The sequence below is a fragment of the Macrotis lagotis genome, chromosome 8 (genome assembly GCF_037893015.1).
Source record: "Macrotis lagotis isolate mMagLag1 chromosome 8, bilby.v1.9.chrom.fasta, whole genome shotgun sequence".
Lineage (NCBI taxonomy): Eukaryota > Metazoa > Chordata > Mammalia > Peramelemorphia > Peramelidae > Macrotis > Macrotis lagotis.
The window spans coordinates 171,150,556-171,165,385 of NC_133665.1; the positions used below are offsets into that span (position 1 = coordinate 171,150,556).

General features: G+C 35.8%; 1 protein-coding gene across 1 annotated transcript in view; it reads left to right on the top strand.

Moving 5' to 3' along the window:
• The window catches only part of CADPS (calcium dependent secretion activator), a 557,039-nt gene that overhangs the window by 100,300 nt on the left and 441,909 nt on the right, over positions 1-14,830 (top strand). The window contains 1 exon segment of the mRNA XM_074198830.1: positions 13,811-14,143. Coding sequence (XP_074054931.1) covers positions 13,811-14,143 — 333 coding nt within the window.

A 14,830-nucleotide genomic window follows, 5' to 3' on the forward strand; every position in this document is an offset into this window, starting at 1 on the left:
CATAAGAGAAGAAAAATAAATTGAAGGAATTAGACTAGGCAATGAAGACAGAGCTTTCACACTTTGTGGATAATGGTAGCATAATTGGAGAATCTAAGAATCAAGTTAAAAACTACTTGAAATAATTAACAACTTTAGCAAAGTTGTAGAATGTGAAATAAAACCCATATAAATCTTGAGTATTTCTGTATATTACCAATAATGTATGTCCTCCATTCTCAAAGAAGATGATGCCATGACAAGCAGGTGGGTTGGATTTGAGTGAGGGGGCTATGCTAAGTCACCAGTCTCACTTTCTCCTCCAGAGTCATCTGAGGGTCCAGTGGCCAGATAGGAATCAGGATGACTGGAATGGCCCTGGATGTGAGGTAATCAGAGTTAAATGACTTGCCCGAGGTCACACAGCCAATATAAGTCAAGTATCTGAGGTTGAATTTGAACTCCTGTCCTCCTGACTTCAAGGCTTGCTCTCTTCACTGTGCTGCTTGATTGACCATTACCAACAAAGTTCAACAAAAAAGATAGAAAGAGAAATTGCATTTAAAGTAGTTGTAGAACAATATAAAATGTTTGGGAATCTACCTGCCAAGACAAATTCAAGACTAATATGAGCACAATTAAAAAATACTTTTCACACAAATACGTACAGATCTAAACAACTGGGTAAATAAAAATTGTTCATGGACAGGCCATGCTAATATTAAAAATGATAATTCTACCTAAATTAATTTATATATTCAGTGCCATACCACTCAAACTACCAAAATATTTTATAGAACAAGAAAAAATAATGAAATTTGTCTGGAAAAACAGAAGATCAAGAATATCAAGGAAATTAATAGTAAAAAAGGCAAATAAAAGTGGTTTAGCCATAGCAGAGCTCAAACTATACAATAAATCAGGAATTATCAAAACTACCTGGTACTGGTAAAGAAATAGAATCAGTGGAATAGATCAGTGGAAGAGATTAGGTACACAAAGACACAAAAATAAATTATAGTAATCTAATTGTTAGTAAATCCAAAGACTCCAGATTCTGGGATAAGAATTCATTATTTGACAATAACTGCTGAGAAAACTGAAAAATAATATGAAACTAAGTATAAACCAACATTTCACTTCCTATCTCAAGATAAGGTCAAAATAGGTACATGATTTAGATGTAAGGGTGATGCCATAAGCAATTTAGGAGAGCAAGGAACAGTTTACTTGTCAGATCAATGGAAAAAGGAAGAATTTAGGAGCTCACAGGAGATAGAAAACATTATAAAAATAAAATGGATAATTTTTATTATATTAAGTTAAAAATGTTTTGCACAACAAATACAACTAAAATTAGAAGGAAAGTAGAAAAATGGAAAATAGTTTGTATAGAAGTATTTCTGATAAAAGCCTCAATTCTCAAATATATAGAAAATTGAGTCAAATTTATAAGAGTGCAAGACATTTCCCAACTGATAAATGGTGAAAGGTTATGAACAGTAAGTTTTCAGATGAATAAATTAAAGCTTCCTATAATCTTATGAAAAAATACTCTAAATCACAATTTAATAGAGAATGGAAATTGAAACAATGCTGAGGTACTACGTCACACCTATCTGATAGTTAATATGACAAATCATTACTAGGTTTGTAACTCAAAGAGATCTTAAAAAGGGAAAAGAGCACATCTATACTAGAATGTTTATGGCACCTGTTTTTATGGTGATAAAGAATTGGAAATTGATTAAATGCCCATCAACTGGGGAAGGATTGAATAAGTTGTGGTATATAAATGTAATAGAATATCATTGTACTATAAGAAATGATGCATAGTTGGATTTCAGAAAAACCTGGAAAATCTAACATGAACTGACCCTGGGTGAAATAAACAGAACCAGAAAAATATCATTCACAGTAACAGCAACACTATGTAATGATCAACCATAATTGCCCTATCTTTTCTCAGCAAATACAATGATCCAAGACAATTCAAAAAGACTCATGATGAAAAATTCTATCTACATCCAGGAAAAAGAATTATGGAGTCTAAATGCAGATCAAAGTATACCATTTTCATTCTTTTATGGCATTTCCTTTTTCCTCTATTTCTTTCTTCACAACATGACTAATATGGAAATAAGTTTAAATGATTGCACACATATAACCTGCATCAGACTGCTTGCCATCTTGGGGGGAATGGATGGTAGGGAGGTAAGGAGAAAAAAACATGAAACTCAAAATTTCATAAAGATACATGTTGATGGGGCAATTAGGTGGTGCAGTGGATAGAGCACTGGCCCTGGAGTCAGGAGGACCTGAATTCAAATCCAGCCTCAGATACTTAATAATTACCTAGCTGTATGACCTTGGGCAAGTCACTTTACTCCACTGCCTTGCAAAAACAAAAACAAAAATGCATATTAAAAACTTTTCATATATAATTAGAAAAAATAAATATTATTTAATAAACTAGAAAGAAAGAACCAAAAACATTATGAATAACAAATTCTGATATCTTTTAAAACTAGCATCTAGGATATTCCTGTGAATCACCCCCCCCAGTTTTGGATTTGGTTCACAGCATTTCATGAAATACTCAGCATAAAGTAGGTATTCATTAAGTATCTTGTTAAATAAATAGATTAATGAACCAATTATTTGAATGATTTTGATGCTACTAAAGGATAAAAGGCATTCCTTGCTGAGATCTTTAGTTTCTTATGGGAATTATAAGAGCAAGGGTACAATTATACCTTTTAATGATCCTGAGATAGCTTTATTGGTTAGTACACTAATTAACATAGTACATACAGCTACAGTAGAGTTTTTGTTCTTGGTTTGCTGTTTGCTCAGGAACCCAATTTTACATTTTTTCCCTTAATAAATTTTCCAGTTGGATCGCTTTAGGAAATCAACTTATTTGTATATTTGAAAAATGTGAACATTTTTGTTTTTACAAATAGAATAATTTATTAGAACTAAGAATAACAGGTGACACATCTTTATTTGATGCATATGACTTACTTTAGGGGACTGAATTTAATGAAGAGTGACAAAGAGGTTTGGGAAATGGAAATGAGTAACAACAATGGTTTGAACTAAAGATTCCATTTGGAAATTGTCAGCCAATAAGATCGTTTCTCCTGTTTTCAAATTATGCAAAACAGTGGGAGAGCAATAAAAATAACCCAGGAAGGCCAGAGAATTCTTTAATCCAAAGTTCACAGAGTTTGATTTCATTCAGAAAAGTTTATAAATCTGCTGATTGTAAATCTTAATTAGAAAGCTCATTTGAGTAATTAAGTAAATTAAAGGAAAGTATCATTTCTCTCAATTAATTAAATTCAGGAATTAATAGTCATCAATGTACTAATGAGCCTGTGGAAATTGCCATTATATCTGTAGTGATGCTCATATTTTCCTGTACTATTTGGTGAAGTCAAAGTTGCTTCCTATTTGGTGTAATGAAAAACAAGGCATTGAGAAATCACTGCCTGTTTAATGCCAAGATATGTATAACACCCATTAAGACTGTGAGTAAAAAACAAAAAAAAAGTCAAATTTTAATTACCTATCTCCAGAACTGATTACTTGGCATTCAAGTTTCATTCAGGATTCTATGAGTCTTGAGGCTTCCATTTCTAAAACTGGTTTCATTGAATTACATTCCACAAACAACTATACCAAGTACTTCATTCCAGAGTCAAGAACAAGCCAATTCCTGCCCTCAGGAAGCTTGTATTTTACAACATGTACATAGATTAACATCTCAGCGAAAGCAACACTAACAATTATATGTTAGATGGATAGAGCCACGATAGGCCCTGGGCTGTGATTTCATCGGAATAGAGAACTTCCAACTTTCTACTTTCTCTATAATTTATAGTCCTAGATGTTATGAGCACTGAGAGGTTTAATTATTTCCCCAGAGTCTTGGAGCCACCAGGTGTGAGAGGCAAGGCACAAACTCATGTCTTATCAATTTGAGGATGACACTTTGGCCAATTAAACATCCTGCCTCTGCTAGTACCTGATAGATATTTTTTTTCTTTAATGTCAATCAATGAACCCAAATAATGAAAAGTCTTTCCTATCTCTACTATTCATCTTATCTTTTTTCTCACCACTCAAATTTCCTTCTTATTTGAATTAAATTCAGTTAACTTTATTAAATTTATTAACTGCCTGCTATGTACCAAGGACTGTGAGTAATGAAAAAGAAGCAAAAGACAATTCCTGCCCTCAGGGAATTTACCATCAAATGGGGAAGACAACATGCAAATCAATATATGCAAAGCAAGATTTGTAGAGGATATAATTAAAAGAAGAAAAGCACTAGAATTAAGAGGGACTGAGGAAGGCTTCCTGGAATTTTGGTAGAGACTTAAAAGAAACTATGAAGGTAAATAGGTGAAACAGAGGAGGTAAAATGTTCTAAACATGGGAAGCAGTCAGTGAAAAATGAGATATCAGCGGCTGGATTTCTCAGGGTGACACCTTCAGTAGTCAAAAAGTAATTTTCCTCCCAGCCTTACCCAGATCAAAGCATACTATTTTCATTCTTTTATGGCATTTCCCTTTTCCTCTGTTTCTTTGTCCACAATATGACCAATATGGAAATAAGTTAAATGATTGCACATGTACAACCTGCATCAGACTGCTTGCTACCTTGGGCAGAATGGATGGGAGGGAGGGAGGTAAGGAGAAAAAAATGCAAAACTCAAAATTTCATAAAAATGCATATTGATGGGGCAAGATCTAGAAGCCTTTCTCATAGATGATCAAACCCGTGACCACTGTCAAAATCCCTTGACCTCATTGGACTGATTCCCAAGAAAGAAGAATAATAAGTAGGTACTACTCCTGTGATCAAAAAAATTTGACCACTTAGTTGTCTAAACATCCTAAGGATTTCATTATCAGCAAATTATGTGCAAAAAACACACATCATTGGGCATCTTATGTCTTTACCCCTCTTTTTACTTTGATCTAATGATATGAGGTATATAAAATGGTTTGTTTACCTCAAAGCACTCTATAAATATCTTAAGGCTTTGGGGAAATCAAAAGTAGAGATTCTACAAAACATTTTGATTCAGAAGAGACTTTTTTAATAAACAAGGATCTATTAAGTGACCCTTATGAGCTAAATATTCATTTGGAGGCCTGACTTTACTTTGATCTTACTAGAGTGTTAAATAATGATTTCATAAATATAAAATTAAGGACATGTGTTTAGATAGCCATTCATTTGACAAAACTCGCAGTTATGGCCAAACCAGTCTGTGGACTGTCTGCAGCCCTCAAAGTCTTACTGTATTATATTATATTATTATACTCATTGGTAGTATGTATTACATAATTGTAATATTAAATATTAAATTGTAATATTAAATATTAAATAAATAAATAATAAATATTCAATTATATACCTGATCCCTTACATGCTGTTTTTGGGTGCTGCAACTCAGAACTCACAGGGTGGTCACCCATGGTTTAAGGCAGGACTGTCCAACGCTTTAGCTCTTCTGAACTTTATCACCCAACAAAAACTTCAAGGGCCACATACAGAATTTAATACCCCTTCATGAATACAATGCAGCCCATACCGTCAAGGAGCATAACACAAATTAACCTAGCAGGGCTGTATTAGTGGCCTATAGGCTCATAGTATGATATGGCAGCTGATCTAGCTAGAGTAAGATTTGGCTGCAATAAAAATGACATGGATTCCAGAAATAAGGATGTGATGGGTCCTCTGTTTTCAGCCTTAATCAAACCATATCTCAAGTTCAGTTCAGTTTCAGAAAATGATATTTAAATAAAGAAATTGCTAAATTGTATTCTATCCAAAGAAGGACAATGAGAATGATGAAGTTTTGTTGAAAGTTCTGAAAATATTTAGCCTGAAGAAGAGAAGTCTCAGGAAAGATGCTGGATGTCTTCAAATATCCTGTGAAAGAGGATTACATTTGCTCTATTTGGCCCCACGGGGTAAAATCAATAGCAATGGGGGAAGGTTCATGAAAGTTTCAAGAAGGATATATTCATTTGATGCCAGAAAAAACTCCATAACAATTAAATACATCCTAAATTAGGTTGGGCTGCCTCAGAAAGGAGTAGCTACCTCCCTCACTGGTAATCTCAAAGGAAAGATTGTATATCTATTTGTCATATTTGCCAAAGAAGGATATTTTTTTCCAATCCTAACCCTTAGTTCTTTGAAATTCTATGAACTGGTTTCTACTCCAGACTTCCTACTGAGGTGTGTACATTGCATTTTACCAGACAGTAAAGGAATTCATAGAATGTTCCAGTCTGGTAGGGGCTGGTCAGGAAGACTAGAGAGAAGGAAGAAGAAAATCCCTGGAATGGTTTCCATCTAGTTAGGTGCCCCCACATTCTTACATCTGAAACTCTCCTTCCAGGAATTTATGCTTTGACAGAGAAGAAGAGAAAGACAAAGGAATTTTAAAAAGGTGTGGATCAGGATAAAGAAGGTATTGGTTTTCAGTCTGGTTGTCTCCTTGAAAGTCAGAGATAAAAACCTTTGTATTTCTCCTTTCTCTCTGCTGTCCATCACTGATCGAGGATGGTCTACCTCCTGAAAACAGCTACTATTTACCAAAAGAGGAAAACAACCCAGCTTATTTATAAATCTTTAAAGTTCAAAATAAGAAATTGCCTATCTAGTCTCTTCCCAAGCAGCCAGAGTTCATTTTCAGTATTTTCTCATTTTCCTGGTTCAGTTGATGACAAGCTGGTATTCCCCCGCCCCTGTCTCATGATGGCAAGCACACTGTGAAAAAGATAGATTGTTAAGCCCTTCTGAACATATAGCAGTAACCCTCCTTTTTCAGCTCTGATGAGTTTGGATTCCAGGAGCCTGGAGGTTGAAGAGGGAGGTCTCCCCAGCTCTTATCGTGGAAACACAAGTGTTTCTTTTAATCGGCTGCCAGTGAGGCTGATTGCAGACTGGTAGATAAAGCTGGACAGCTCATTAATCCTTTACTCTCTGGGACACTGGATTTGTGGAGTGTAGAGAATGCATAGACCTTCAACCCCCTAGATTTTTTTTAAGTTTTTAGGCTTCTGTCACATTCCTGCAGCTAGACTATGGGAAAGTACTGACACTTCTCCCTAAACCATAAAGTTTTTCATTTCTCTTTACAGGTTAGGGTTGCCCTCTCTGACTCCACTCCTCTGTTGACCATCCTGTGCAAGTCATTTAACCCCTTGCAGTTCAGTTTCCTCATCTATAAAACAGGACTAATAATAGCACTTACCCAGAGGTTTGTTTTGAGGATCCAATTAGACTATACTTATAAAATGTTTTGCAAATATTAAAATACTTTATCATTACTATTATCTTTGTCATCATCATCTTGCATAGTGGAGAAGGGTGAGCTGAAATAGTGATGCCATTTATAACATTTATAATATTATGATATAAATCTCTCCCACTCATAAATCATGATAAGGTAGCAATGAGAGGGGAAACATGGACAGAAGGAGTAACCAGGGGTAAAGAATGACAGAATGTGTCATGACTATAGGCTAATTTGCTATCTCCTGCCACTCAGCTATTCACACCCATTAAAAGGTTAGTTAATTTTTTTTTAAATTTAGCTTATCTTCAATGTTAGGATGTGATTTTATAGGGATAAATGTAAAGTCCAACACAGGTTCAAATAACTAATTTCACTAATACTAGGTTGCCTGATAACAGTTGTTCTTGAAAACAACTAGCAGGATTTGAAAGCCACTGATTTCAATGGTAATAGGCATCTTCAGGTGAAGGATTTGCTCAAGGAATTCCTTCTCTGCAACTAATAATCTTAGAGAGTTATCTGGGAGCATACGGGGCTAAGAGACTGGCTCACACATCTTTTAGAAGTCAAGAGTAGGATCTGTGCCCTGGTCTTCCTGACTCTGAGAGTATTACATCCATCATAAAATATTGCCTCTTATTTAGAGTCTTCATGTCTACAAATTACTTTCTTCACAACAATCCTGTGAACTACTAAGCATAAACATTCTGCAGAGAGGATACTAAGATTCAGAAAGATTCAGATGTCACACAGCTAGTCAAGGTCAAGGCTGAGAGTCAGGATTTAGTAAATATTTGTTTATGGTGCTGATTCCTTTAACCTAATGTTCCTCTGTAAGGACGATGAAAAGCAATGGAAGTTCATCAATCAATAAACATTTGTAAAATACCTACTATGCGCTAACCTCTTGGTTTACAAATAACAGCAAAAGACAGCCCCTGAACTTAAGGAACAAGCAAGCTAATATGGGAGACAAAATGCAAATATATACAAAGAAGATATATACAGGAAACTTAGGATAATTAACAGAGAAGGCATTTGAATGAAGAGGAATTGGGCAGGTTTGCTCTCGTGGTGGGGCTTTCGTTGAAACTTGAAGAAGGCTAGGAAATCCAGAAGACAGAGATAAAGAGGGGAATCTTTCCAAGCATGAGGGAGAGTCAGAGAAAATGACAGGAACCAAGAACCAAAGTGTCTTTTTCCCTTCCTCTTTATTGACAGCACACTATATAGATGACTACACATTGCACTCAATTTTCTGCTTGCCACATCCCACTGATAGCGGGTATTAAAGTACCCTTCTAAAAATCCTAGTTCATTGTCATGACTTGCTTTCTGGCTACATTAACCTCCCTACCCCTTCTGAAATTTTGCAGATGATTCTTTTTTAACTGAAGTACAAGATTTCACACTTAATCCCATTAAATTTCATCTTTTTAGTTTCAACCAATCTTCCCAGCATGCAGATGTCTTATTTTGGATCTCCCCTATGACATCCAGCATGTAGGCTATTACTTTTAATTCCATGTCATTAGCAAATTTGATATTCATGCCATCTATGCATTTATTCAAATCATTACTGAGAATGTGGAACAGAGCAGGGGTAAGGATGGAGCTGTCCACCAGAAATCTCCCTCTCATTTGACATACAGCTATTAATAAATACTCATCAGGCTCAGTCAGTAAGTCAATTCTAGACCCACTTAAGAGTGCTATCATTCTAAAAAAAAAATGAGTGCTATCATTGAATTCTCATCTTTCCATCTTGTCCAAGATGATATTGGGAGAGACTTTATGAAGTGCCTTGTTGAAATCAAATTCTAGTGTTATATAATATTCTCTGATCTCTTCCTCTAATAACCCCATCAAAAAGAAAATGAGGTCAATCTGGAATGATTTGTTTTTAATGAAGTCATATCAGCATTTAATGATTACTTCCTTCCTCTTTAAGAGCTCCCAAGCCCATTCCTTTAATAATCCATGCTAGAATTTTATCAAGAATTGGCCTCTTTTTCCCTCTGTGGAAGTTAGGATATCTGCCCATCTCTAGTCCATCATCTCTTCTCCCCCTTCACTATCACTGACAGTCAGGCTTTTTCCTAAGATAATGACAGCCTTTTTTTTTATCTCATTTCCTATACAATAAAATCTACACTTCTCCCTCATCTGACGGCTGTTGATGGAGGGCAGCATTGATTGATTGGTTGGAAGAACTGAATTGGCTATCCTCTATAATTCTTCTGTGTGTGCACACATGCATGTGCTTGTATATTTATCTCCATATACATATGTGTATGTTTGTGCATATTTTCCCTTATTTATGATCTGCCTGGGAATTGACAGGTGAATACAAGTGGGATTTATGACTAAGAAGGGACCTCTGTCTGGGATCTAAATCTCCAGGCTTACTCTCAAAGACCCTAAATCATTCTCTCAGAACAAATGGATTTCAAGGGTTGTTTTACAAAAGGAACAGAAATGCATTAGTACTTACTAATCATATTAATTACCACATGAGGATGGCCAGACATTGTCTAGCAACAAATGACACACCTAGTGCATTAATTTCCCCACAATCTTGACCGGCTGGGCTCTTCTTGATTATTCATCTTTCCCATTTCCTTCAGTCCTTTGTTACTATAGTCTCTGCGTTCAAATTTCTTCTCATTCTGACTATACTTCTATTGTCTATATTCTCAAACTAATATGACTATAATGTATATGTGCAATGTGCTTTTTAAGAGACTTCCTTATTTCTATCTTCTTGGATAACTTCTACCATCAGTGTTGCTTTCATATATCTCTCCTATCCTCAAACTGCCACTAGTTGTCATATCTCTCCTTTGTCTTTTGTGAATAAACTCAATGAGAAGACTGCCTATAAAATGTTTTCCTCCTCTTCCATTACTCTTACTGTCTTAATTCTTTTTAGTTTGTCTTTCAACTTTATAACTCAATAGAAACTTTCTCCAAACTTACTAACAACCTCCCAATTGCTAAATCTAATATATCTTTTCGATTATCATTCATTTTGACCTCTCTTTAGGCTTTAACCCTATCAATCACCTTCTCCTTGATGCTCTTTTCCTTCCACATATCTGTAACTCTATTCTCTTCTTATTCTCCTCCCAGGTGCATGAATGGTTTTTCTCAGTCTCCTCCATTGGATCTTGATTCAACTCACACCAGATAACCTTGCGTTTCCCCAAGGAAATCCTGGGCCCTCCTCTCTTCTCCCTCTATGTTATTTCACTTGATGGTCTCATCGGTTCCCATTGTTCCAGTTGCCTCTGCCGATGATTCTCAGCTCTATTTGTCCAGCCCTAACCTCTCTTCTGATTTGAAATTTAATATCTCCAATTGCTTATTTGCATCTCAAGGCCTGTTGATTCCATCTTTGTAGCCTTTGATCCTGCCCTCATCCTATAGCCTTTTCTCTTGGAATATGGGGGTTTGTATTCCTTTCTCAAGGTCCTGCTCACTCTAGTCCAACCTATACTCACTCACTTGTCAAATTTATTTTCTTAAGGGGGATCTCTGATCATGTTACTTCCCTATTCAATCAATTCCAGTGGCTCTCTATTGTCTCTAGGACCAAACCCTCTGAATTTAAAAGACTTTCTAAACTGGCCCTTGCCTCTCTAGTCTTCATGCACCTTACCTACCATGGGGTCCAGTAACAGACACTGACCTACTTGCAGTTATTAAAGAAGTCAGCCCATTTCCTGACTCTAGGCCATTTCACTGGCTATTCCCATGCCTGGAATATACTCCCTCCTCATTTCTATCTCTTGTATTTCTTTTTTTTTTAGGCTTTTTTTTGCAAGGCAAGTGGTATTAAGTGGTTTGCCCAAGGCCACACAGCTAGGTCATTATTAAGTGTCTGAGGGCAGATTTGAACTCAGGTCCTCCTGACTCCAGGGCTGGTGCTCTACCCACTGCACCACCTAGCCGCCCCTCACTTGTATTTCTTAATTTCTTTGAAATCTAAGTGAATCATCCCTTCTTCTAAACATCTTTTCTGACCTTCACCTTTCCTTTCTTGCGACTTTCCATTGTTGATTATTTTCAGCTTTGGCTCTATATATCCCAGTACTTAGTACAGAGACTAATAAACAGTTGGCACTTAATAAATGATTAGACTTGACTTGACAGAATTACTAATATCAGAAAGACCAAATTATAACTTCAAGATCTAGATGACTTTAAACATCATTCAGTTCAGCCCTTTCATTTTTACAGATGAGGAAACAGGTTTATACTGGTCAAGCTATTCACCTAAGGTTATGCAACTAGTGAGTCTATGGGGAAGATTTTAAACTCAGTCTCCAAAGGAAAGACAGTAAAAAATTACCTAAGTATTTCTTTCCTTATTTTTCTGTCTCCATTCAATCCTTAACTCTTGAAGCATCTTCCAAAAGGCTTAAGCTATGGAGTGTGTTTTGTGATTGTTAGATGGACAATTTATTAATTTTGATGGTTGAAAAGTTTTCTGATGAAAATTTTGGCTATTCAAACTGAATAAGGTTCACTGGGGATTCATTCTATGACTTTTTCTGTAACTGATTTAAAATCAAATTCCAAAGTCAAAAAGAGCTAAGATCTGACATCCTCTCATATTTCAGCCTTTGGCCTTATATCACTTCAAACTTCCCTTATATATGAGAAATTGAGACCAATAATGAACTAGTCTTAGGCCCCAAGTGCAGGGCCTCCTAAACTCCTAAAGACAGCTTCATTTATTTGTTTGTTTGTTTATCTATTTTTCCAATTATATATAAGGACAATTTTTAACATTCATTTTTGTAAGTTTTGAGTTCCAAATTTTTCTCCATCCCCCCAACTCCAAGATAACAATTAATATAGATTACACATGCACAGTCATCTTATACACATTTTCATATTAGTCATGCTATGAAAAAATAACCAGAATAAAAGGGAAAAAACATGACAAAAATAAAAAACAAACTGAAAAAGTGAAAAATAGTAAGTTTGCATTCAGACTCCATAGTTCTTTCTCTGGATGTGGATGGTATTTTAGAAGAATTAACACCAGCATTCTTTTTTGTACATTTTAAATATGTTTTGTTTATTTATTTTTCCAATAACAATGATAGCTTTTCATCAATAATATTTTCAGTTTTAAAATTTTTCTCCTTCCCTCATTCCCTCTCCACTCCCCTTGAGAGAAAGCAATCTAATATAAGCTCCACATATGAAATTATGCTAAAGATAGATCCATATTATGTTGTGAAAGAAGAATCAAATGCAGACAGAAGAAAAATTATGATGACATAATATATAAAACAGCTTTTAAAAATTGAAGATAGTAAGCTTTGGAAGGCATTTAAATTTCACAATTCCCTCTCTGGATATAGATGGTATTTTCTATCCAAGTCTTTTCAAATTCTTTGATTATTTTACTGCTGAAATGAACAAGTCCCTCATAGCTGATCATCAAACAATGTTGTTAGTGTATTTAATGTTCTTCTGGTTCTGCTCATTTCACTCAATATTAGTTCATATAAGTCTTTCTAGGATTCTCTGAAGTACTGTCCCCCATGATTTCTTTTTTCTTTTTATTTTTTTCAAGGCAATAAGGTTAAGTGGCTTGCCCAAGGCCATACAGCTAGGTAATTATTAAGTGTCTGAGGCTGGATTTGAACTCAGGTACTCCTAACTCCAGGGCCAGTGCTCTATCCACTATGCCACTTAGCTGCGCCCCCCTCATGATTTCTTATAGAGCAATAATGTTCCATCACATTCATATACCACAGTTTGCTCAGCTATTCCTCAATTGTTGAGCATTCCCTCAGTTTCCAATTCTTTGCCACCAGAAAAAGAGTTGCTATGAATATTTTTGTACTTGTGGGATTTTTATCCTTTTTTGGTGAACTTAAAGTCAGTATTCCTAATCCTTGATCTATTAATTTGTTTAATACAATTATCCCCACTTTTGATTGCTTAAACTTACACTAAGACTTTTGGAATACTTTGTATTTTGATATTATTATAATTGGTTTCCTTTGTAATACAATATTTTATTCATTTAAAAGCATTCTTATGAGCCAAGTTCCATAGGTTTATTATACTTCAAAGATGTCCTTGACACAATAAAGGTTAAACACTCTTACTTTTGAAAAATGCTTGGAGAGGAAATGATAGACTGGAACTAAGACAGCACGTACAACAGCAGACGTGCTGAAACCCTCAAAGAGTTCACACGTGGTCTTCTCTCCTGAAGAATATTTTGTGCCCTCATAGGTACCTTCAGAGACACAGTTAATGGTTTGCTTTATACTCCAAATCCATGGGAAGACTTTAGCAGCAGGTGGATAATGAAATGTGTAAAAGGGAAATTTGGGGCTGAAAACCCAAGGTTAGTCTGGAGAAACAAACTAAGAGCCTTCTTCTTCAAAACAAAGGTGACTAAGGCAGTCATCTGAGGATATGATGGAATTATAATTTAATATTTGGCTTCTTTTCTTCCCTATTAGGTATTCCTTAAGAGTGACCGGGTGGCCCGGATGGTACAGAGTGGTGGATGCTCAGCCAATGACTCCAGGGAGGTCTTCAAGAAGCACATAGAAAAGAGAGTGCGTAGCCTTCCAGAGATTGATGGCCTCAGCAAGGAGACAGTGTTAAGCTCCTGGATGGCTAAATTTGATGCCATTTACCGTGGAGAAGAAGATCCCCGGAAGCAACAGGCCAGAATGACTGCCAGTGCAGCCTCTGAGCTAATACTGAGCAAGGAGCAGCTCTACGAGATGTTTCAGAATATCCTGGGGATCAAGAAGTTTGAACACCAGCTCCTGTACAATGCCTGTCAGGTGAGATGTCTCACCTCTCCCATCTGTGGGACCTTTCATTTTTTCTTTCAGATGCTGCAGGAGAGATGACCTGTTACTCCACTGGCTAATGGTCAACTGTCTAGCTTAGTGTTACATCATAAAACAACGTGTCCATGACCATACTAGAATGTCATGCTAGAAGTCATTAGTCAAAATAGAGAGGTTGCTACCATGAAGTCAGTGCTGCAGTACCAAAGAAGAGACAACTTATATCTTACTTCATAACCTTAAAGTGCTCTATAAATACAGAGCTACAATTCATGATGTCTTTTAAAAGCATGATACACAAAATGTACCCATATTGGAAGAGATTCACCTGAAGCCTTATGGTAGTGCCTTATTTCTAACAATTATTATTACTAACTAACTAGCTATTATACTACTGTAGAATAGCAAATTATGACAGCCTCTCTAAATTAAGCAAAACTTTAGTCACCACACTCTGGTTGTAGCTGTGTATAAATTTCCTAGTCTTCTTGTTTTGCTTCACTCAATTCAGGAGACCAGAAGTGGCACCTCTAAGCCATAACCTTCAGTTAACTAAAGGTTTGTGACTAAGAATGGAAGAGTTTTCAAGTATCCACTGATACTCTGTCCACATGTTCATTAATGAAAATCTAGTCATCCATAGGAGTCTCAAATGTTTGTGAAAATCATTTTGTTTAT